The 23317-nt window shown below is 52.4% G+C and overlaps 1 protein-coding gene across 2 annotated transcripts in view; it reads left to right on the top strand.

Annotated features, from left to right (window-relative positions):
- Positions 1–237: 237 nt before the first annotated feature.
- The window catches only part of SSH1 (slingshot protein phosphatase 1), a 55991-nt gene continuing 32911 nt past the window's right edge, over positions 238–23317 (top strand). The window contains exons 1-2 of one of the 2 annotated variants that reach the window (XM_019977065.2): positions 238–429; positions 5970–6010. In XM_019977065.2, the coding sequence (XP_019832624.2) occupies positions 361–429; positions 5970–6010 (110 nt within the window). In that variant the 5' untranslated portion in view covers positions 238–360. The other variant, XM_070769727.1, reaches the window with a different exon arrangement.

The raw sequence follows: 23317 nt of genomic DNA on the forward strand, positions 1-23317 counted from the left end.
GCAGGGGATGGGCCTCTTGGAGAGGACTTGCTCGCCGTCGGGCGCGCACCCGCTTCGCACTTGCGCTCGCGGGATGCGGCTGGCTGGCCTGGGCCTCCCGCCGCCCCTCGGGACTCCCGCGCCGCGCACGCGCACGCGGGCCCCGCGTGGGCCACGCCCCCCGCCCGCGCTCAGGCCCGGCGCGCGCCGGCGCGGGGGGCGGGGGCGGCGGCGGACGCCGACGGGGAGGGGCGGGCCCGGCCCGGCTCGGCCCGGCCGCCCGCGCGCGGCTCTTGGAGCGCCCCGGGCCCGGCCCGGGCGGCGGCGGCGGCTTTAGCCGGAGGCCTCAGCGGCGCCTGTGTGCCGTACCGCACCGCAGCCATGGCCCTGGTGACCCTGCAGCGCTCGCCCACGCCCAGCGCCACCTCCTCCTCCGCCAGCAACAGCGAGGTGAGCCCCGGGCCCGCGGCCCTGGCCCGGCCGAGCAGCCGCAGCGCGAGGCCTGGGCCGCGAGTGCAGGGCGCGGGGCGCCGGGGGCTGCGCCGGGACAGCTTTGAGGGGTCCTCGGGCCTGCGGGCACCCCGCTGGACAACCCCCTCCCGGGTAGCCGGCCTGGGGTGACTGCAGTGAGACTGTGCAGTGCCGGTGTACCCCCGTCTGGGGTTGACTCTGTGTGTGACTCCTGTGTGGGGGGTGACAGTGTGTAAGTGTGACCCCCGTCTGGGGCGTGACTGTGAATGTGTGACACTGCCCCCTCGCCCCGTCAGGGGTGACTGCAGGGTACTTGTCCCGAGACTGGAACTCCTGATTGGGTAAACTGCGTGAGATGCCGGTTCTGGGATTCCGGACCCTGAATGCCTCCTCCTGTGTATTCCGGCCTGTCCCCTGGGGGCCGGGCCTGTGTAGTGATAGTGGGGAGAAGCCGCAGGGGTGCCCCTGTGAAGGTGTGAAATTGTTCCCCGTAGTGCACGCCCCTGGCTGTGGGTGTGAGTGGCAGTCCCTTGGCGCTGTGTGACAGTGAGCTCAGGGTGCTGGGTGATGGTGTCTTAGGTTTCTGTGTGTAGCTCAATCTGGATTCTTCCTGTCCTTGATATCTGCCGAGGCTGGGTGTTAATGTGCAGCTGGCTGTATGGCCGAGGCCGATTCTGGGTTTCCTGTGATCGCCCCGGTGCTTTGAGGGGCTGAATGTGCCTCTCTGAGCGGTGCGGGTTTCTCTGGGTCTGTGTGACCCAGCCTGCCTCCTTCGCCCCGAGTCACTGGGGAATTTGTCCTCTGAGCCCACAGCTGTGCTGGACCGAGCTCGGCTGGGCCTCGGGCCTCCGAGCAGAACTAGTTAGGGTCTTGGGTCTAAACTCAACATCCGTGGCCAGGCTGAGTGTTGACCCATAGACACCGCAGCTGGAGGAGGAGACGGGAACTGTTTATAGAGAAGGGAGAGGAGGCTGCTGGGGGAGGGCCCTGCAGGCAGGCCCAGGAAGTGACCCTGCCAGCATCGGGGCAAGTCAGGCCCCTTCTCCCTGGGGGAAGTTGACTGATAACACTGATAACGTTTGTGTGTGTCTCTGAGAGAAGAGGACCTGTTTGGGGTTTAACAGCCCTGCCTGTGGGGCCGCCTCCTGGTGGGCAGCTCTTCAGCCTGTTTCGTTGGGACTGGCAGGAACATTTCTCAACCTGGCTGCAGGGTTGAACCTCACAGCCCTGGCCCTCTCAAGGAGAGGCCGTTCATGAGTTATCTTGCCTGCAGACAGAAGGTTCTAACAATCCCTGCTCTGCATGGCAGCCAGTGGCCTGCAGCTGGGAAATGAGTGCGGCAGCTTTTCACTTCTCCGCAGAGACATCTGTTCCCTTACATCATTTCTACTACCGCTGTCTTGCAGTTTACAAAGTACTCCTCTGCACTTAATTTCATGGTCCCTTCTCAAAAACAACGGGTGAAGAAATCAGCTCCAGGAAGAGGTTATTCGGACAGCCTATCAAGCCTGAAAGTGAAGTGAAAGTGAAAGTCGTTCAGTCCTGTGGGACTCTTTGCAACCCCATGGGCTATACTGTCCATGAAATTCTCCAGGCCAGAATACTGGAGTGGTGGGTTAAAACTGAAGTCGCTCAGTTGTGTCCGACTCTTTGAGACCCCGTGGACTGTAGCCTACCAGGCTCATCCCTCCATGGAATTCTCCAGGCAAGAGTCCTGGAGTGGGTTGCCATTTCCTTCTCCAGGGGATCTTCCCAACCCAGGGATTGAACCCGGGTCTCCTGCATTCCAGGCAGCCGCTTTAACCTCTGAGCCACCAGGGAGTGGTGGATAGCCTATCCCTTCTCCAGCAGATCTTCCCAACCCAGGGATCAAACCCAGGTCTCTCATATTTTGGGCGGATTCTGTACCAGCTGAGCCACCAGGGTAGCCCAAGAATACTGGAGTGGGCTATTCCTTCTCCAGTGGATCATCCCAACCCAGGAACCAAACCAGGGTCTCCGGCATTGCAGGCAGATTCTTTACCAACTGAGCTATCAGGGAAGCCTGTCAAGCCTAGGCCTCTGATTCTAAACCCCACGTTCCTTGTGTTACTTTGCATCCAGTCTACTTCTGCTGTAAATACGTTAAAAAAAATTACTATTTTTTTTTGACTGTGTTGGGTCTTTGCTGCCCCAAGGCATGTGGGATTTTAGTTCCCTAACCAGGGATCCAGCCTGCCTCCCCTGCATTGGAAGGCAGATTCTTAACCACTGGACCACCAGGGAAGTTGCCACATGTAAAATTTTTTATTATTTTATTTCTTTAACCAAGATGGGATTCACATACCATAAATCCGCCATCTTAAAGTGGTTTTTAGTACGTGCCCAAGGTTGACCAGCCATCACCACAGATTCCAGAACGCTTTCATCACCCCCAGAAGAAACCTCACAGCCCTTCGCCATCACCCACAGCCTCCCTCCCACCCACTCCTGCCCTGCCCTGCCCTCATCAAACTGTAGGCAACCACTAATGTTCTTTCTGTTTCTACAAATTTGGCCTATTCTGGGCATATCATGTAAGTGGAATCATACACTGTGTGGCCTTCCGTGTCAGGTCTGTTTCCCTCAGCCTCGTGTTTTCAGGGCTCATCCGTGTTGCAGCATGAGTCAGGACCTCGTTCCTTTTTATGGCTGAGTAATATTCTGTTGTGTGAATGTGCATTGTGTTGGGCCTTGGGGTTGTTCCCACTGAGTATATTTTCACTTTCACTTTCTGGGCTTCCCTGGTGCCTCAGCCTACAATCCTTGGGTCGGGAAGATCCCCTGGAAAAGGAAGTGGCTACCCACTCCAGTGTTCTTGCCTGGGAAGTCCCGTAGACAGAGGAGTCTAGCAGGCTACAGTCCATGGGGTTGCAAAGAGTCAGACACGACTGAGCGATTAACACTTTTTTCTTTTCAGTATTCTACTGTATGGTTGTACCTTTTGTGGGACCTTAGGATTGTTTTCCCTGAGCATATTTAAAATTATTATATAGAAAGCATTATTTTCACCAAGTGCCAGTGACCTCCAAAATAATAAAACTCAGACAGCTCTTCCTTACCTTGAGTAAATCAGCAGCATTAGTGGCTCCAGGAGCTGGCAGAGCCTGGGATGTTCCCCGGAAGGTGAGGCATCTTCCAGGTGGGGTGAGGCATGAAGATGCAGGGAGGAAGGGAGAGGGTAGCGTGTGTGCCATCTCTGAGCCTCTGGTCTGACCTTCCTCTGGTTACTTCCCCTCTTTGGGCCCCAGCTCATCCGAAAGTTCCGGCTTCCCTCTCACATGTGTTCCTTGGCATAGGTAGCTTCCTTCTCTGGAATAATTGATCTAGCATCGTCTTTCGTCCCAAGACCCTTAGGGAGTGAGAATTAAGTGACTTTGCATCCCACCCCATCACTTCCTTACTCCTCAAAATGCGCATCCTTCGTTGAGTCAGAAACATTCAGGTCACTTCTTTCCTTCCCCAACCCGTGGTCCTGCCCGGCGTGGAAACTAAAGGAAGTCACAGCCCAACCCGCAGAGCAGTGCTTCCCTCTTTGGTTTTGTTCCTTTCCCCTCCATCTTTATCTCATTTCTATCAATTTACCATGAACCTTGTCTCATTTTGTGAAAACAAGCAGAGAGCCCAAGAAGAGAGAAAGCAGTAGCTTTCAGGAACTGTGATTTTTGACCCCCATTCAAGGTAACTCCTTTTCACAGGTGGATCTCCAGTTGCTTTGGGGAGGGGAGTGTCGGATCAGGGTTTTTCAACCTCAGCATTGCTAACGTTGGGGCTAGAAAACCCTGTGTGCAGGGGGCCCGTCTTGTGTGTTGCGGCGGATGTAGCAGCACTCTGACTGCTACCCACTAGATGCCACTAGCATCCTCCCAAAAAAGGCTCCGGCCTTGCCTGGCATCGCCTGCCAAGAGCAGTGGTCCCCAGTTGAGAACCACTGGGTTAGACCCAACAGTCTCTTCTGAGTTTATTCCTCTGATCGTGTGAGTTGTTTCGTGTGTGTTTCACTTCGGGGCCGGAGCTGGTGGCCCTGTGGTCAGCAGAGCCGTCCCTGGTGTTTCCACTTCTCCTCCAGCATGGGGTGGGGAGCATGAGAATGAACTGATGCTCTCTGCTTCTGCCCAGTGCGATACGTACATGATCTTATTACAGCATGGGGATTCCAGGACCCTGTGCCAGGCTCGTTCATTGGTGAAATTGCCACCTGTGTGTGTGTCCCTGGCTGCCCGGAACCCTCCACACATGACCTTTTCCCACCACTGCCAGCTTCTGTCTGGTTTCTGTCCTCAGTCAACCTTGCGTCTCTCGCAGCCATCGCTGCTTTCCAGGTTTCTCTCTTTCCCTTTCAATGGGCCCTTCTGTGTAACATAGTAAACATGCCAGCTCTCAGTGGTGGAAAGTTGTTGGGGTGTTGTGTTTTCTTCTCATTTGAGTTTTCTCCTTGAAAGAAAAAAGAAAAATTACAGTTGGGGCTTAAATCATGGTTACTTTTGGAGCCTTTAACCCTCCTGGTCTTGTAACCTTTAGAAGATATTAAATATCCCTTTCTTTCATGTCTGGAAATACACTAAGAGCCTAGAAAGTTTTATATTAAACATGAAAGCCTTTTTGAGAACTTACCAAAAGCTTTGAGACCCCCTGACAGCCTGATCCTAGCTACCTTCTGTTAAGAAAGACTTGCCTGGAATGGTGGTGGTGGTGGTTTTTTAAACTTGTGTGTTGTGGCTTAAAATGGTGTTAATCATTTGTGATTACCAGAGGGTTGGGATTGAGGTGAGGGGGAAATGGATAAAGGCAATCGAAACATATAAATTTCCAATTATAACATAAATAAGTAATACAGACACAGTATACCACATGATAAATAAAATTAACACTGTTGTATGTTATATTTGAAAGCTAGTAAGGGAGTAAATTGTAAGAGTTATCAAAAAAAAGTAATGGTGTTGATCACTCAGCTATTGCTTAGATTGAAGAAGGAAACAGAGCCTCTTAAAACTTCACCTCCTTCCCCTAAAAGAGAAAAATGGGGGACTTCTCTGGTGATCCAGCGGTTAAAGACTCTGCGTTTCCAATGCAGAGGACACAGGTGCGATTCCTGGTTGGGGAACTAAAATCCCACATGCCTGCATGTCCAAATAAATAAAATGTAAAAGAAAGAAAAACTGGATGAGTTCCGAAGCAGCACTGGAAAAGGGAGAGCTCAGGGCGGAATGAATGTGTGGAGTACCTGGGCTGGCTAGGAACACTGTGTTAGCAGGCACCCATCTGCGATGCCTTGGAAGGCAGGTGGGAAAACATCAGGAAACCTGAACATTCCTCCACAGGAATTCTTCAGGGGAGCAGCAGAGCAGGACTGGTCTGGGAAGGGTGCAGTGTTTGGAAGGAGCCAGGTTTCCTGGACATTTGTACCTTTTGCAGACACCAGAGCAGAAAATGTGAGCCTTGTGTCCGAGGCTCATTGATAGCCACGTCTGGGCTGTGACATTCTCTTCCTTTCTCTGCAGTTGGAGGCCGGCAGCGATGAAGATCGAAAGTTAAACCACAGGTAAGCAGGCTTCACATTTTCACCCTGGAGTCTTTCTTCCAAGCAGGTAAGAAATACTCTTGTGCCTTTCCAAAAGGGAGAACCCTGGAGAAAAACCACCAACTTTTCAGTAGTAGGAGGGCTTTACAGATGAACAGATATTTAACTGTAAACAGCTTTGATAATTATGTAACGTTCAGAGAAGAAGAAAAATAATTGCCAGTATTCCACCACCCTGGCTTTGCCATAATGAGTATCTTTACAAACTTCCTTCCAGGTTTTACCTCTGCTTTAAAGAAAGTAATCATTCTAATATGTTCTCACTTTTCCATCATGCTTTGGGAGGGTATTCGTTTTGAGGTAAGTACATTGCTGATTTGAAACAGACATTCAACCCCTCAGTTTATTAATTTAGGATGTGTGTGTGTGTACACGTGTGCACGTGTGCACGTGCCTGTTGAGAAGTTTCTTAAGCTTGTAGTCCTCAGTTGCTATATTCCCAAGTAGACACTAGAAGTATGGCTGTTTTTCTTTTCCAAAAATTGGGTGTTTTGTTGGCTTGCAGAAGCTTTAGTACTTTATTATATAATGCATTCTTCTGTTCCAATGATCTGGTCTTAAACACTGGCTTTTAAGAGTTTAAAAAAGTAAATGGCTAGATTAAGAAAAAAAAAAGAAGAAACCTCACAGAATTTCAAGGATACTGTTCTTTTATTTATTATTATTATTGTCTGTTTCATCTTGGGAAGGGGAGGAGAATTAACTGGAAGAGGAAATATGTGTTGAGAAGCAAGGGTCAGCCATTCATTGCTGAGAGCAGACTTTCCTCCTGGTTAAACGCACACACAGGAGTGGTGGAGCTCCACCTTGCCTGTCTGTGAAGTTTCCTGTGTGTTTGAGGGAAGGAGGCACCCTGTTTTCTAAAATTCACGTGTGCAGGAAAATAATCGTCTTAGTACAGTGGCCGGGTCCTCGTTTTCACATTACACTGGAGGAGGACCAGGCGCTGTGACACATCTCCTCCTTTAAACTGGGGGTTCTGGTTGCTCAGAGTCTCGAAGGCCAGAATCAGCCGGATTCCCAAGTGGGGGCAGTCACGGTCCGTGTTGAGAATCAGCCGGTGGAGGCTGGGAGGGGAGTGGAGGTCTGCTCCGGAGACTGTTGGGGGAGGGAGATCAGGGCGGAGGGCCTGTGGAGCGCCCCGCGCCCCCAGCTCGTCTCCAGCCCTTCCCTGGACTTAGACTGTCTTCTCCCCCTCAAGCTGGTCCCTTTATTCCAGGGCTCTTCCCCAGGAGATGGCACTTCGATGGTCTTCGGGGCAAAGAAATATTTCGTTTTTTATTTGCCCTTCCTGCGCTGACAACATAGCACTTTGAATTGTTTTCATTAATAAAGAACTTAAAGCTGGCAGTGATAGGAAAACGTGTATGTGCTGCTGGCCAATAAAAGGCCCCGTTCTTTGTATCGTTCGGAGCTGAAGAGGGTCATTCAGAGGGAAGTAAAGGCAGCTCTCTGCGGGGCCACATCTCATCCTCACAGCAACCCCAGGAGGAGGGGTATTCCCACCCTCCACCCCCCAGGTCGCAGGTTGCATTCTAAGTGGGGCCTCCATTGGACAATGGAGTTTGTCGTAGGACTCATGTCATAGGACTCATAACACGTGAGTTTGTCATAGGACTCATAACACGTGAGTTTGTCATAGGACTCCGCCTTTCCAGGGAACAGTTTCGTGATTCAGTTGGACACCAGTGTTGCAGGTCAGGCATTCGACTTGCTGAGGTCGCCCAGGTGGTTAGAGGCAGCATCAGGGCTGCAACCCAGGACCCCTGCTGACTTGTGACGGTGCCTCCCGGGAGGTCAGATCACCCTGGTGACCACCGTGAGTCCTTCTTCGCTGCTCTCAGTGCCCAAGGCCATCGTGAGTGCTGGGAGACCCAGGCTGGCTCTGGGTCTGATCCCTGACCTGGACTCTGATCCTGTCCTCACAAGCGTCCCCTTTCTTCTGCTCTTCACTCACCTTGACATTCAGGCCCCGTTTCAGGTAGAGTACACAGTCCTGCTGTCTAGCCCTCTGAGCCCAAGGAGAGAAGTGCTGAGGTCCCTGTGTAAGCGGCGTGACTGCAGTTCATTGGCATCTGCGTGGGGATTTGCGTTTCCAGACCTCTGCTCTCTGAGCTTCTCCTTGAGAAAAAAATGTGTGGAATGGCTGGTCATTCTTTACTCTCTGAGGGGAGGAGAGTTGGAGCGAGGAGGTCTTTCTTTGCTTCACATTCATCCTGAAGTTAATCTGACCTGATTTGGTGTCTAAAGGGTGCTGGGGTGGGAGAGAAACTGGGGCCCGCAGGGTCCTCCTGTTCCCTCGCCCCTTTGTCTACCCTTAATGGACAGTTTCATCTTGCGCATCCTCCAAGAAGTGATCTTGGACCCAACGTGTAGCCAGTGAACTGCTGAGTTCGTGGGTCAGATCTTTCTCACCCTGCCCTCTTCCCCACCGCCTTCCCCCGCTGGGAGCACCATGGTCAGGCCCGGTTCACTGAGGGGCCGCCCATCAACCCATCCTTGGACCTCAGTTTATCATCCAGCTGTCAGAGGGCTGGCAGTCTGGACATGCCCCCAGCTTCATCCTCCTGGTCCACACAGCCTTTTCTGCCTTTCAGCCTCACCGCTGGCCTTTCCTTGCACGGACGTGCCGTTTTTGAGTTCTACCACTGCTCCCTGACCAGGCTTCTTCTCTAAGCCAGTTTCTTTTCCAGTTGGCCGCAGTCCTCACGGCCAGCTCCGCTTGCTTCCCCGCAAACCTCTGTGGCTTCCCTGTCCTCAGCAGGTGACTCCTGGTTTCTTTCTGGTACCACACCTGCCTTCCCTGGGCAAGCACCTGGGTTTTTGTCTCATCCCTAATTGTTGGGGCTTCCCTTAGTGACAGGGTCTTAGTTCTCCACCTGCATGTAGCATTTCAGGAAGCTTAAACATATTAACTTGGTTTTGATTCTGCAGTAAATTGCATTCGTGTACAAGAAAGACATTTGGAGGAAAGATAATGGGGTTCGGAGTCTGGCTCTTGCACTAGTAGAGATGCCCACACACCTCTAGGAATTACTGTATCTCTGTAGGTCTCTGTTCTTGTATCAGTAAAACAGATAAAGTGCTGGTCTTTCAGGGTTGACCAGTAGTTTGTACGGAGCTCCCTGCCCAGAGCCAGGTCCATGATGGGTGTGGAGGACAGTGGCCGTGACTAGTCTTCAGATGATGGTGTTCCATCAGTGTTAGTTTCACAGCCCAGCAGTACAGGGTCAGACTCCCCGCAGGCACCAGGCCCACCGCACAGGGGCTGGGAGGGCCATCCCCGTGGATGCCCGGTGACTCGGACCAGGGACCAGCCTGCGTTGCTCACCGGGTGACGCCCCCGTACGATGGGAACAGGAGTGCACCTCTTGCAGAATCTTGACTGTCACCCAGTCAGTTTCTCTGAAGGCCTGGGGGCCATCTGGGGAGCCGCTGTCCGCCTGCGCAGAGGGAAGATGAGGGACCCAGAGCCTGCACCGAGCCCTTACTCCCCCTCTGCCCTGCCCGCTCTGTGTGCAGCCTGCTGCTGGCCTCCGGCAGTCCCCTTTGGGAAACTGCACCGTTCGGACTGTGGGAACTGGTGAGCAGATGGCTCTGCCACAGCAGCCCCTGGCTCCCTCGCCATCCTGGGAGCTGCCTCGGTCTGGCAGGAGACTCAAGTGGTTGTGTGCCAGGCAGGGCCCCCGGGAGGGAATAGGGTTGTGTTGTTTCCAGACGGTGGATCTGGAGTGAATGTTTTGCTGCTTTTTTTTTTCAATCCAGCTTTTCCAAGTCAAGCACGTGAAATGATCATTAGAGTTCTTTTAATTTCTTTTCTTGCTTGCCCAAGCAAACACTTGGGCCAGAGCAGCAGGATTTTATCTTCTCTCTTTTACCCAGTTTTAGTGGGAAACTGAACTCCTGTGCACCCGCCTTTCCCTCGCTCCTCTCCCCATTTCGGAAATCCCCAGAGGACCCCCATCTCTGTGTCGCCTTCTCTCCTCGTGGACGAGTCAGGATGGGGTGTGTCCTCTGTCTGCAGGCCTTGCCTCCCATCTTCTTTTAGAGCCTCTTCTTCAATGCCTGTCTACCCTTGGAGCTTCCTCTGACTTCCTTGATGGTTTTTCAGCCTGGACTTTGACTGTCCCTGTTGAGAGTCAAGTCTGTCTGGCTAAGTCCTGCCCAGAGGGGTTGCACTCTGCCACATCCAGGCTCCGTGTAGCAGGCTGCTGTATCAGTGAGCTACTGCCGTGTAACAAGCCACCCCAAACTCCCAGTCAAAACGGTACACAGGTTTACTTCTCAGCTCGCATGAGCCAGGAACCCTTGACACGATTGAGTTGGATCTTCTGCTCGGGGTCTCACGTGGCTGCAGGCAAGATGTTGACCAGGGCTGGGGTTGCGTCTGTGCCTTGGGCCCTCTTCCAAGTTCACTCTGATTCTTGATAGAATGCATTCTCTTGTGGCTGTAGACATGGCTGGCAGCTTCTTCAAGGCCAACGAGAGAGTTTGCTGCCATCAGGGGATGCCGTCAGGAGAGATGATTGCCTTTGCTATCAGTTATAAACGAATTGAGGGAGCAGCTCTCCCATCCTGGTCCCTGGTCCCAGCATACACTCAGCACAGGGTGCTTGCCCAGGGTCCTGGGTAGAATCCGCCCAGAAGTCTCAGTCCATGGGAGTTGTCGAGATGCGCCAGTCTAACGGAGAGAAAGACGCATAAAGAAGTAGCTTTCTGTTCAGTGTTGCAGACGTGGTAGGGTGTGTCAAGTAGAGGCGATACTGGCTAGTGGGAAGGGGCCAGGAGCCCCGGGGAGCCGGCAGGGTTCGACCACCTGCCAGACACCGTCCTGTTCTTGTGGCTCTGCGCCCACACGCCCCTTCACCCCTGAAGACCTGTCTTCCTCTCTTCCAGCCTGAACCCCAGGGGCCCTGCCGTGAGCGGTGTGCCCTGTCCCGTGACCTCCCTGACCGTGAGCTCGAGTGAGGCTGGTACTCGATGTCCCTTCCTAAGCAGTGGGTCGCCTGGGTGGGCACCGGGGGTGGGCAGTGTGTGCACATCAGGGCTCCCATTCACGAGGGGCTGTAGGTGCTGGGAACTTGGGCAGCTCGTCTCATTTCTGTCACCCCCACGAGATGCCGGCCTCATTGTAGGAAACCGCAGTTCCCTGGGGTCGGAGACAGGGTTTAGACTCCGGTGGCTGTGATCAGAAACCCTCGTCCCTTCCTGTCCCCTCCCTCACAGCTTTACTGGCAGCCGCCTCCCACCCCCACCCCACCTTGAAACGCTCGGGATGCACACACTTGGAACAAGTGGAGAGTTAATCCGATTCTGTTGGAATGTAATTAAAATTACTAAGGTTAACTTAAAATGGGTTTTGCTCAGAGTCTAGTAGGTTTCATTAAACGTTTGAAATAGCAGTGCTCAGACTTCTGAAGCATGCCTCGAGGCCCTAGCCTCATTTTTCCATGCACTTAGCACACCAGGGAGACGTGTGCACCGGAGAAGGCGCGTGTGAGCCCTTTCTTCACAGTGGTACCCACGATCACCCTGTGGTAAACAGGGTGTTTACCTGCTAAAATGTGTTACCTGCTGTGTACTTTAGGCCAGTCACTAAACATCTCTGGGCCTCCACTGCCTCCTCTGTCAAGTGAGGTGAGATTAGATAACAGCTCCCAAACCCAGGAATAAGCATCTTCAGGCCCATCAGTTTAGTTCTGTGTCACCGTGTTACAGCTTCTAACCATCCTCCGTAGCTTTGTAACAACGCATCCAGAGTTTCTCCTTTATTCTCAGGCTGAGAACAAGGTCAGCTGTATTTGGAGGGTAAGGGGGGGCTTCTCGCTGAGTCACTCTGAGATGGCGAGAACTGGTGTGGCCTCTGAGAGGAAGTGGACCCTCTGCTTGGACCCACTTCCCCCTCAGCGCGTGTTGGGCCAGGCACGCTTTGCCCCGGGAGCAGGGCCATGCCCTTGGTGGTGACTGCCTGGGCAGAAGGGACTCCCACCTTCAGAGGTCATCTTGGCGTATGTTGTGCTGCCGTGAGACACTCTAGATTTGGGCAGCTTATTAGGAATATTCCTAAGACTAGGAGGAGGCCCACCAGAGTCTTTCTGCTTTGAGAAAGGCTGCAGGAAGAAAACAGGATTAATCAAAATAGGATTAATATGGGTTGGGAGGAGCCACTCCCAGGGCATGCCAAGTGATGGGGCTGGGAGTGGGGGGTGGCAAGACTAGGAGTCTGGCCTGCAAGGTTCCCACATTGGAGCACGGAAAGCCCTGGAGAGGGTTCGCGCTCCCGCAGTGGAGATGGTATGTGTTGATGAGAGCGCCCCACCAGGAGCCCGCCCCGCCCTGCAGTGTTGGGCGAGAACCAGGGATACATGACTGCCGTGTAAATTACACAGTCATGCTCCTGGCTGTGCTTGGCTGGGGCGGGGCCTCTGGGTCAGGTCTGTACACCCCTACCCCACCCACTGTGTGACTGTGACCTCAGGCCAGCCCCCCTGCCCTCCCTGAAACAGGAAGAGTCCTCCTGGGCTTCAGGGAGCTTCTGTGAGGCTGAGAGGGCGTCTTGTATATTGTGTTGTGTCTGGTCCTTGTCTGACAACAGGGCACCGTTACTTTCACTGATGCTGGGAAGCGACAGTCCCTTCTGCTGCCTTCCTGACCGTCTTACCCCCCACCCCCCGCCCCAGAGGAGTTCTAGATCAAAACCCAAAAAGGTCAACCTAGTCAAACCCAAGGGAAAACAGCAGCCTCTGCCCGACCTGTCTTCCTCCAAGTTACACGGAGCCTGGCACCAGGTTTTTATCCGCAAAGCATCACGTCTTGTGTGCCTTTATTTTTACAATTAAAAGAATTTTTCCTTCGTTGAGTGGCAACTTTTGAAGCTTTTTTTTTTAATATTTTGTTTCAAAGAAGGCCCAGAGGCCCCCTGCTTAGGAAATGCCCCAGGGGCCTCCGTGCGCTGGGAGAAGTGACCCCCACACGCTTGCTTGCCGAGCATTGGGACCCGCTGGGGAGGGGACTGTTGATGTGGTTTGGAGGGAGCCGGGCCCGCTGCCACCTCCGGAGATCGCTCGTTTCTTCTCCCCAAACGTCTAAGCCCACAGTTCCATGCCATGTCTGAAGCCGGTGGAAGTTGGGAGTGTGTCTGTTCAGGGCTGCGGTGGAGACCGCTGAGCCCCACGGCAAGCGAGCTTCCTCAGGAGCCCACTTGCCAAGCCTGGGCGTCCTGTGTGGGCCCCGCACGCCGGGTGGGGGAAGGAGTATCTCGTGAAACGACCTGGTAACGGAGGCACTTTTTATCTAAGAGTGGTTTGCCTTATCAACTCAGCCCACGTATATTCGGTGCCTGTGTATGTTTTGGGTTCTGTGCCGAGGGCTGGGAATTCCACGTTAAATATAAAAAGACGTTGTTAACGTCCCAGAGATACCTTGTGTGTGCCATGTCCACTGTGGCTCCCAGAAGGGATTTGAAACCGCGTGTCACATTCAAAGCGAATCATCTGATTTAAAATTGGAAAGTGGGACCTGGAGAACATGGGGGAAAATAAAGCAAAGTGAGGGGACAGTTGTATGTGGAATTCAAGGCATAATGTGGGTTGGTGTAATTACCAGAGTTTGGCTGTATATCTGACTTTGAGTTTCCGAGGAGTCAAAGCAAAGAGAGAAACGACCATCAGTTGGTTGGTTCACGGTGTCCTTAAAAGACCACCAGGTTGGTCCCCCTGAAGAACTGTTCCTGAGGGTGGGTATTTGTGAGGAGACCCAGTGTGATGGGCGGTGAGTCAGCTTGCCTTAGGCTGGGCCCTGAGGCCCATCCCACCAATTAACCTGTGCGTTTGTGGTCTGGAGAGGTGAAGGTGGCGAACGTACGTGGTGCCAGAGCCGCCCAGCCACCCAGCTACCAAAAACAGGATGCTGAACAACATCCTGCAGGCCCGCAGAGTCCCGACTCCGGCTGCCCGTCCTGACTCCACGTGCCGGTCACAACAGGAGGCTCTCCGGGGCAGGTTGCCCCCAGCCTTTTCGCAACATGCAGTCTCAGAGCAGGAAAATGCTAAAATTAGGTCTCACGGGGGCTAGCGCCCTGCGTGTGTACTCAAGGCCTTCAAAATCTGGACACGCAGAGACCGAGAGGAACTGGGAGAGGGGAGTTTCCCATCATCCTCCATGGCCTTGTGCGCAAAGCAGGGCTGCTGCTGTTCTGGAAGTGCGGAGGGGAGGTGGTCCTGAGGCAGGGACAGATCTTGGGTGCTGAGGGGCAGAGCATCCCTGAGAGGGAACCGGGAAGCCAGGATGTCTGCCAGCGACGATGACCAGCAAGAGGGTCTTAAACTTTTATCACTGGCCCATAAAGAAAAATTGTTGTTTAGTCCCGCAGTCATGACTGACTCTTTTGCGAACTCATGGACTGTAGCCCACCAGGCTCCTCTGTCCATGGGGTTCTCCAGGCAAGAAGACTGGAGTGGGTTCTCATTTCCTTCTCCAGGGGATCTTCCCGACCCAGGGATCGAACCTGCATCTGCTGCATCTCCTGCATTGGCAGGCGGGTTCTCTACCACTGAGCCAGCCACCAGGGGAGCCTAAGAGGAAAAATGAGAGGGAGTGTTTTGCCAGAATCCAGTTCAGTGGAATTTTTTTAGAAGTAATTTTAAAAATTTAGAAGCAGTTGAAAACACATAAAAGTTGCAAATGGAGCACAGAGAACATTTTTCTGTAATGTTTTGAGAGTGAGTTGCCAGCCAGATGCCCTTTGAATACAAGCAAGGACGTTCTCCTACAGAGCAGGCCGTTAACCCAGCTTGCCCTGATCCATGACTCCATCTCATCATCAGGCGCCGTTCAGGGGCCACCGTTTGCGCCGGTGGCGTCCTTTGTCATAAAGGGTCCAGGTTAGTATCGCCCACTTTGCGGCGTGGTCCTGTCTGCTGCGTCTCCTTCAGTCTGGGACGTTCCTGTCTTTCTCTGACTTTGACGACCATTTGAAGGGACAGGCTGTTAGTTTGTAGAATAGAATGCCCCTCAGTTTAGGTTTGTCTGGTGTTCCCTCGAGGTTAGACTCGGGCCGTGCAGCGCCGGGTGGTGGTCGCCGTGGTCCTCAGGTGGCTTCACTGGGCTTCCTGCCTGCACGGGTCTTCTTTCCCTGTGTCGTGAGGCGTCTCTTGCGGGAACACGCTGGAGCTGGCCCAGCGCCCGGTGCCCCTCAGCTTCTGCACTTATTTATGTCTGTGTGGACGCCTGTTTGTTTCGTGCAGCGGCTCATAGTCTGTTAACTGTTTTCTTGACTTCAGGGTTCAAACTGCCCCTGGTTTGCCCTGTGGGGGCTCGTTCAAGTTGGCTTCCATGTCCCTGGACATGCGCATCGTCGTTTGAGCACTGCCTTGTTTTCCGACACCAGAGGGCAGACCTCGCCTTGTAGTTTTTGCCCCGTCTCTGGAATCCATCATTCCTCCGCGCAGCCCTGGTTCCTTTTAGTAGAAAAGACATTTCGAAGTAGGCAGGTGGTTTTTGTGATGTGTAGAAATAGCAAGTCACTGTGTTGTATGCCTGGAACTGGGGCTTCCCGGATGGAGCAGGAAAGGTAAAGAACCCTTTCCTGCCAGTGCGGGAGACGGCAAGAAATGCAGGGGAAGTCCTGGGAAATCTCGTGGACAGAGGAGCCTGGTGGGCTACAGTCCATGGCAGTCCATGGGGTCGCAAAGAGCAGACACAACTGAGCGACCGAGCATACACACACGTGCCGGGAACTGACAGTGGTGCAGGTCAATTAGACATCAACAGAATTGTTTTAAAATAAAGCATTTATGAATCACTTTAACCCCGTGAATAATCCCTGAAAAGGATAATTTATGGATGAGATTAGGGGCTGGTGCTGGACCTAGAAATCTGACAGTGGAATGCAGAACACGGGAAGTGGTAGATGCAGGTTGCCAAGTTCTGTTTATTTGGGTGTTAGTTGATTGATGGGCCTAGCTGAGAACTAAATGTCCACTAATTAAAAAAAAAAAGCAGAAAATATTGCCGTTTTTTTCATGTACTCTGTAAAGCCTCCTTGAAGCTCATCCTGCTCTCTAAACCCAAATGATATTAACAAGGGCTTTTTTTTTTGAAGAAATAAAATTATACCAAATTAATCTGGGAAACAAAAGCAAAGACACTGAGGCAGGCATGCTTATTACTACTATTGGAGGTGTTCTCTGCAGGTCTTTTCAGCGGGCAGAATTTGGGACTGTGTGGCTGTATGTGTGCGCACACACACACAGGTGTTACACATTTGCATCTATGTTACTCTATTTATGTTGAAAACCATGAGTTCAAACTGATACCTTCAATTCCGATCCAACATCTCCGGGTTCATTCTAGTTTTTTCTCGCTCCATATTTGTAATCCCTTTTCTCATAGGGAGAGAAACCTGCCTCCCATTGTCCCTAAAGTGTTTACTTGTCTGATCAACCCCCTTGTCTGCCACCAGCCCCTCATCTTTGCGGCCACCTCTCCGCTCCTTACCACCCCCTCCCCAACCTGGAGGCCCTCCCTGCTCTGCCTACCAGAGGGTTTTCAGTCTGACTTGTTGGGAAAAAGAAGCAGACTTGCTCTCTTGATGCTGTTTTCCCAAGGTGTCCACTCAGCAGAGGTTTGGCGCTTTCTGGAGAGACTTGTGGTGTCATTTCCTGGCTTTTCCCCTTCTGGGCCACTAGAACTTGGATAAGCCATGTAACCTCTCCGAGCCTTGGTTTCCCTGTGTCTGAGAGACTGACGGATGCTAAGGGTATCCATGACGTGCCCAGCAGGACACAGCAAACATGTTTATTACTGACCTTAAACATGTTTATTACTGACCTTACCTTGGCTGAGTGCACATTACCTTCTGGGCGCTGAGAGATGGAGAAGTCACAGCTTTGACACTCCAGACTCTGTGACGTGGGCAACTTGGTTGTCGTGTTGTTGGAAGCACTTGGTTGCCAGGAGGACCCGACCTCCCTGTGGCTCTAACAGCGTTTATGCAGCAGCGAATCTTTTTTTTTCCCCAAAGGTTGTAATGCTTAATCAGAGGTGTCTGATAATTGACTGAAGCTTGAGAAATATTTTCCCAGGTCACACGTTTTCATTGAATAACTGGACATCTTGTTAATTTATTTTTTTAAAAGATTTGCATTAATTTATTATTTTAGGCTGCGGTGGGTCTCTGTTGCCGCACCTCGCCACCTTTTCCAGTTCCGGCGAGTGGGAGCTCCTCTCGAGCTGCGGTGTGCCGGCTTCTCATTGCAGTGGCTTCTCCTGTTGAGGAGCACAAGCTCTGGGGTGCGTGGGCTCAGTAGTTGAGGTGCACGGGCTTAGTTGTCCTGCGGCATGTGGGATCTTCCCGGGCCAGGGATTGAACCTGTGTCTCCTGCGTTGACAGGCAGATTCTTAACCACTGAGCCACCAGGGAAGCCCTTTAATTGATTGTTTTTGAATTGAAGTTTGATTGATGAATGACATTATGTATCAGTTACAGGTGTACAGTACAGTGATGCACACTTTTTAAAGATTGTGCTCCATGTGTAGTTATTATCAGCCTCTGGCTGTGTTTGCCACGTTGTACCATACGTCCTTGCTGCTTATTGTGCACGTAATAGTTTGTACCTCTTGATCCTCTGCCCCTGGGTTGCCCCTCCCCACTGGTAGTAACCACAGGTTTGTTCTCTGTATCTGTGGTTCTTATGTGTTCTGTCCATCCTGTACATGTTGAGCACCCAGTGTTGTAGCCACTCAGAGACGACCAAGGTGAGTTAGTCACAAAATGGCTTTGAGGCTGGAGGAGGTACATAGCTCAGTTTGTGAGTATTTACTTCTGAGTATAGACTCTGCTGTATGTCAGGCAGAGAGGGAGACTTAAATAATTATGTGTGTCCTGGCCCTAGAGTCCCATCGTGAAGTTAAATACGCTGGCGTGAAGATAATATCACCACCAGTTAGTAGGTAAACAGGGCCAGAAACACAGTTTGGGTCCTTGGGGTCCTGTCCCTTTCTAAGCATATGACCTTGAACGAATGACTCACCCTCTCAGTGCTCAGTGAGAGAAGGTGCTGTAAGATGTTGAAAAGCATGGCTTGCAGCCAGGGCGGCAACGGGGGGCTTCCTGGAGGAGGTGTGAACGTTGGCAGGTGGGCAGGACATGAGGAGGCTGTGTGTAGAGACACAGAGTAGGAGAGCTGACAAGAGCAGTGACAGGTGGGGTGGAGCAGAGAGCATGTGGAGTGTGGGAGGAAGAGTGTAAGAGGCGATACAAGGAAGCTTTTTATTATAAGTCACTTTTGCTAACTGCACTGTAAGCCTTGAGGTCAGAGCGTGTAAAGCTTAGGTTAGCAACATGAATGGCTGGGGCTGCCACAGCAAGCAAGTGCAAATGGGTTCTCTAGATGAGGCCGCATCATCGAAAGCCCTGGAGCTGGGATCTACGCAACAAGGGCAGTGGCTGGGAATGGCATGGAGCAGGTTAGAGGCCAGGGGTCCTCTGTTCTCCACCCTGATTCCCACTAGGCTGCAGGCTCCCAGCATAGCTGTGCCATCTGGATCATAGCTGCTCACCACACGTGGCTGTTTAAAGCCCAGTATTCCTGGGCTTTCCTGGTGGCTCAGACAGTAAAGAATCCACCTGCAATGCAGGAGACCAGGGTTCCATCCCTGGGTCGGAAAGATCCCCTGGGGAAGGGAATGGCTACCCACTCCACTATTCTTGCCTGGGAAATCCCATGGTCAGAGGAGCCTGGTGAGCTACAGTCCATGGGGTCTCAAAGAATTGGACACAACTGAGCGAATTTCACTACTAAAGTCAAATAAGACAAATTCAGCTCATCCGCCTCACTCATCACCTTTCAAGCGTTCAGACCATAGGCTTCTCCGGCTGCCATATCAGACGGCACAAGTGGAGGAGGTCTCCTTCCTCTTGGACAGCATTGCCCCGCAGGGATGCCGAGGACCCCACACAGAGCCAGGCACACGGGGAGTGGACATCGCATGGCTCACGGGGCCGGGGGCCTGGGAAGGAAAGGGTGCCCTCGCCAGGTTAGGACCGGGCGACCCATGAATATGGGATGGGGCTGCCTCCCAAAGAAAGGGCTGGGAACTGGGGACAGTTGAGACAGTCCATTCTTGGAATTTCTGAGTTGTTTCAGAAAGCGTTTCCTTCATGTGCCTGTTATTTCTGGCTGGCTGGGTTGTCTCTGCTGCCATTGCATTTCCTGCACAATGCGGCCTTTCTCTCTCCGTGCTCACGAAGGGGGCTTCAGTCCCGGTGTACCAGACATTCACGGGCAGAGACACCAGCTCCAGCCTCCACAGACAGGGCCTGAGGGCTCATGGGGGCCATCGAGGAGCCCTCACGAGGTTTGCGGAGCCAACCCAAAGCAGGGTATCTGCTGTCCTACTTAGGCAGGGGGAAGTTCTGCTTTTGCAAGCTGGCTGGTGTATTCAGCTGCTCGCTCCCGCCCGTTGCTATGAAGGCGCGCTGTGTAGCTGGCTGCAGAGAATGTCTCTTACTGTCCAAAATACTTGGGACATTCCTTCTCTCTGAGAGAAGCCCACGCCTTCTAGCCAAACAATACATGCCCCAGCAGCAGAGACATTTGTAAGGAGCCCTGCCAGCATTTCTTGCTGGTGACCCCATTCCCTGAGTATAGGGCCCTGCAGAGCTGGAGTTTCCCTGTGGTCAGCACTCTGTGTGGAGCGGAGCCTTTGAGGAGAGGGCTCTGACTGGCAGGTGAATCAGGTGAGCTGTGGTCTACAGTTAGAGCCTGGAGAACGGCCTTCGGGACGAGGCCTTACCCAATGGCCCCGTGAAGCACAAAATGGAAATAACGTGCTGGTACACCCCGGGGTCTCTGTGACTTTTGAACTTGAGTTCAAAATGAGAGAAACGTCTGCGGGGGAACAGGGGAGAGAGTGTTCTGTCTCCATCTGCAGGGTGCCTGCCTCACTCCTGTGATAAGTCTTCCATCGGCTTTGTTGTTGTTGAACCACTAAGTCATGTCCAACTGTTTAGAGATCCCATGCGCTGTAGCCCCCCAGGCTCCTCTGTCCATGGGATTCTCCAGGCAAGAATACTGGAGTGGGTGGTCATTCCTTTTTCCAGGGGATCTTCCTGACCCAGGGATCGAACCCAGGTCTCCCTCACTGCAGGCAGGTTTCTTTACCATCTGAGCCACCAGGAAAACCCAGTATTTGTTAATCTCGATGGAATTAATGGAACCCCCTCTTGGAGTGTACATGGGGACCATCTTTCCTATAGTGACAGCTTTACGAGCATTCCGTAAAGAATTATCGTCTTATCGTCAAGTCCACTGGACAAACCAGTCTATTCCGTAATCACTGGGCAGAGCTGTGTGCAATCGAGGGTTAATTCTATCCATGCAGAAGTTATTCAGTTCATTTCAAACAGTCCAGTCAATATGAAACCTTTTTTTAAAAAATTGAAGCATAGTTGCTTGACAGTGTTGTGTTCATTTCAACCTTTCTTAGAGTCTATACTTTTAAGCCCATGTTCTCTGGTTTTATTCCCACCCCACCCCCCAAGATGTAGCATCAGAAATCCTAAAATCATAACCAGTTAAGTAACTTCTTGTATCCTCTTCTATAAAATGAGTGTCATAATGCCTGCTGGGTTCTCCATAGGAGAGCTTCTTGAAGATCAAATAGGCTGACATCATCCAGAGAGCTTTGTCAACAGCTGGGCTTATCAGAGGTCTGATTCATTGTTACGATTGTCATCTCAGATGACTGTGATGCCGGACTGCCTTTCAAGGGCAGGAACACCTGTGACTCTGAAAGCATTTGGTAGGAAAAGGCCATGTGTAGTTATTTGCTAACCTGTTGTGCTACTTCCGAGGATGGTATTATTTTGTTTTTGTTTTTGTTTTTTTGACCTGGCGTGGCCTTCCTTCATTGCACCTAATCGTGTTTGTATCCTTCCGAGAGGAGCACAGGTTTTTATGGGTGTTATGTTTCACCAGCAAAAACATGTGTTGTGTACTTGCTGTGTGTAAGGAACTCTTATGAAGGGAGCAGCTTCCTCTGTGTCTTCTGTGATTGCTAAGTGCAGGGGTTCTTAGCCCTGACTGTGCTTCAGTAGCCGTTTTGGGACTTTAGAAAAAAAAAGCAGGTGCCGAGGACTCGTCACAGACCTTCCAAATTAGAACCGGCTGGTATTAGACCTGGACGTGAACGTTTTAGAAGTTTTGTAGATTCTTCCCACGTACAGCCAGAAGTGGAAATTAGAAGCATTACTATCATATTCTATTGTGCGATGTCTCTACACCGAGTGTATCCCTTCTTCAAGGAATTATGTTTCTAAGTGGCCTGGCACACATCCAGACTGCCCAAATGCGGACCCATCCCTTAAAGATTGTTGTCTTGACCTGGTCAGCACTCATTTGGGCTTGGTGTACTGTGGTTCTCCTTATTCTGCAAATACTTGGCTATTTGAATGGCTGAGCAGAGCCCTGTAAGTGACTATCAGAACATCCACATAATAGACCAGGTGTCAGAACCCAGAAATATGGATTCCCAGACCAGTGCATTGTATGTTTTTAAACTTCGACATGCACTTAGAGTCATCGAGGCAGTGGGTTAAAAAATGAGGTTGCCCAGACTCTCCTCCGGACGCTTTCAGGAGCCGGACTGCCCTCCTTCATTTGTGAGAAAGAAGAGAATGTCTTCCTGCAGAGCTTGGGGAGGAGACGGGGTGGCACGTGGTGGGTGCTCGGGCAGTGGCGGTGCTGTTGGTGAGAAGCAGCTTCTTGACCAGCGTGGCTCTGCCCCTCCCCAGCCTCCCGCCCAGGACCCCCATTCAGTCCAGAAGGACCGGGTGACATGTCCTGTCCCGTAACGGTGATGGTGGCACCCCTGGGGCTGACACCGGGTCTTCTCTTTCTGAGGCTGTTTCCCATCTCTCTCCAGCACCTGATGCGTCCACATGCTGGGAAGAAGGACCAGGGACGGGTCCTCTCCTGACTCCTCAGCGCTGCTAGGCCTGGCCCCAGAGGGCGCTGCAGGGACTCCACTCCGGTCCTCCCTCTGGGACGGGCAGCTGCGAGGGCGTTCCAGGGGTTAAGAAGGTGGGCGTGGGCCAGAGAGACGTGGGTCTCAGCCCATCTCATAAAGATTATGCTCCTGCGGCTGAAGTTTCCTCAACCATAGAACAAGAACGATCGTAGCGTGTGTTTCCCTTGATCCTCTTGTAAAGGTTAATTTTACCAATCGTAGCTGGGAGAACCTTGCAGGTGAGGCCTTCCCAGAAGTCTCAGAGCCCTTCCTTCACAGAACATTGCAGAACCCACCGCTCAGACGCACTCTCTTCCCAGCCCTCCAGGGTTCCTTTCTCAGGGAGTTCATCCCGTCCTGCCTGGCTTCGTATATAGTTAGTTGCATCCTTAACATAAGTATTTTCTCTGCCAAAAGAAGCAGGAAAAGCAGAGCTGGCTTCCGCCAGGTGGGTTTCAGCGTCTCATCCCACTCTCTGGGACACCCACCTGCTCTTCCTCCAAAGCCCACCCTGTGCCCCCTGCGAAAGGGTCTCAGAGCCCCTCCCCTTCCCTCTACCTGGAATGCCATCCTCCCACACACACATACCAGATCTGCCTCGAGGACCGATTAGCATAACTGAAGGACTTCCAGGATGTATCTGTGCTTTTAAAAAATACCCAACAACCGTGGCAGCTGCCCACGGTCCCTGTTGGGCGAATGGATGGTGATTTGAAAGAAACAGAAATCCTTCGGTCTGTCGGTTTGGACAAGAATGGGGTCCTCATGGCTTGGGGCAGGTTTCTGGGCCGCCAGCTGTTTTTCCTCGCAGTTTCTAACGCACACCCTATCGCTTGTTCCCGAGGCCCACAAAAAGCCGTAGGAGTAAAAGTGATTAGAGGAACTTCAGCTGTTTTGCTCCCTCTGAATAGCCCTCTTTCATCAGGATAGGCAGGGACAAGGGCCTTTTTTAAACCCAAATATCAGGGAAGAACGAGGGTTCCAGCAGAGCCATTTGCCGTCTGGGTGGGAACGCCATCCTTCCTTCCATTAGGACGGGCACTCTGCCGCTTCCCTGGAGGGCTCCGTCCAGCCTCCTGTTCAGACGTCCATCCTTCTCCGGGGAGTGGGGAGGGCAGGGGCTGGGGGCAGTTCAGATCACACGATGTGACCACGGCGGGCGGTCCGGGACCTCTTCTGTGGTGCTGACATCTGCCTCTCCAGCCAGCCACCCCCACTACTTCTGCTCCTCAGAGGTTTCCAGCAAAGCTAGTATGT

Source organism: Bos indicus, chromosome 17 (assembly GCF_029378745.1).
Source record: "Bos indicus isolate NIAB-ARS_2022 breed Sahiwal x Tharparkar chromosome 17, NIAB-ARS_B.indTharparkar_mat_pri_1.0, whole genome shotgun sequence".
NCBI classification, from domain to species: Eukaryota; Metazoa; Chordata; class Mammalia; order Artiodactyla; family Bovidae; genus Bos; species Bos indicus.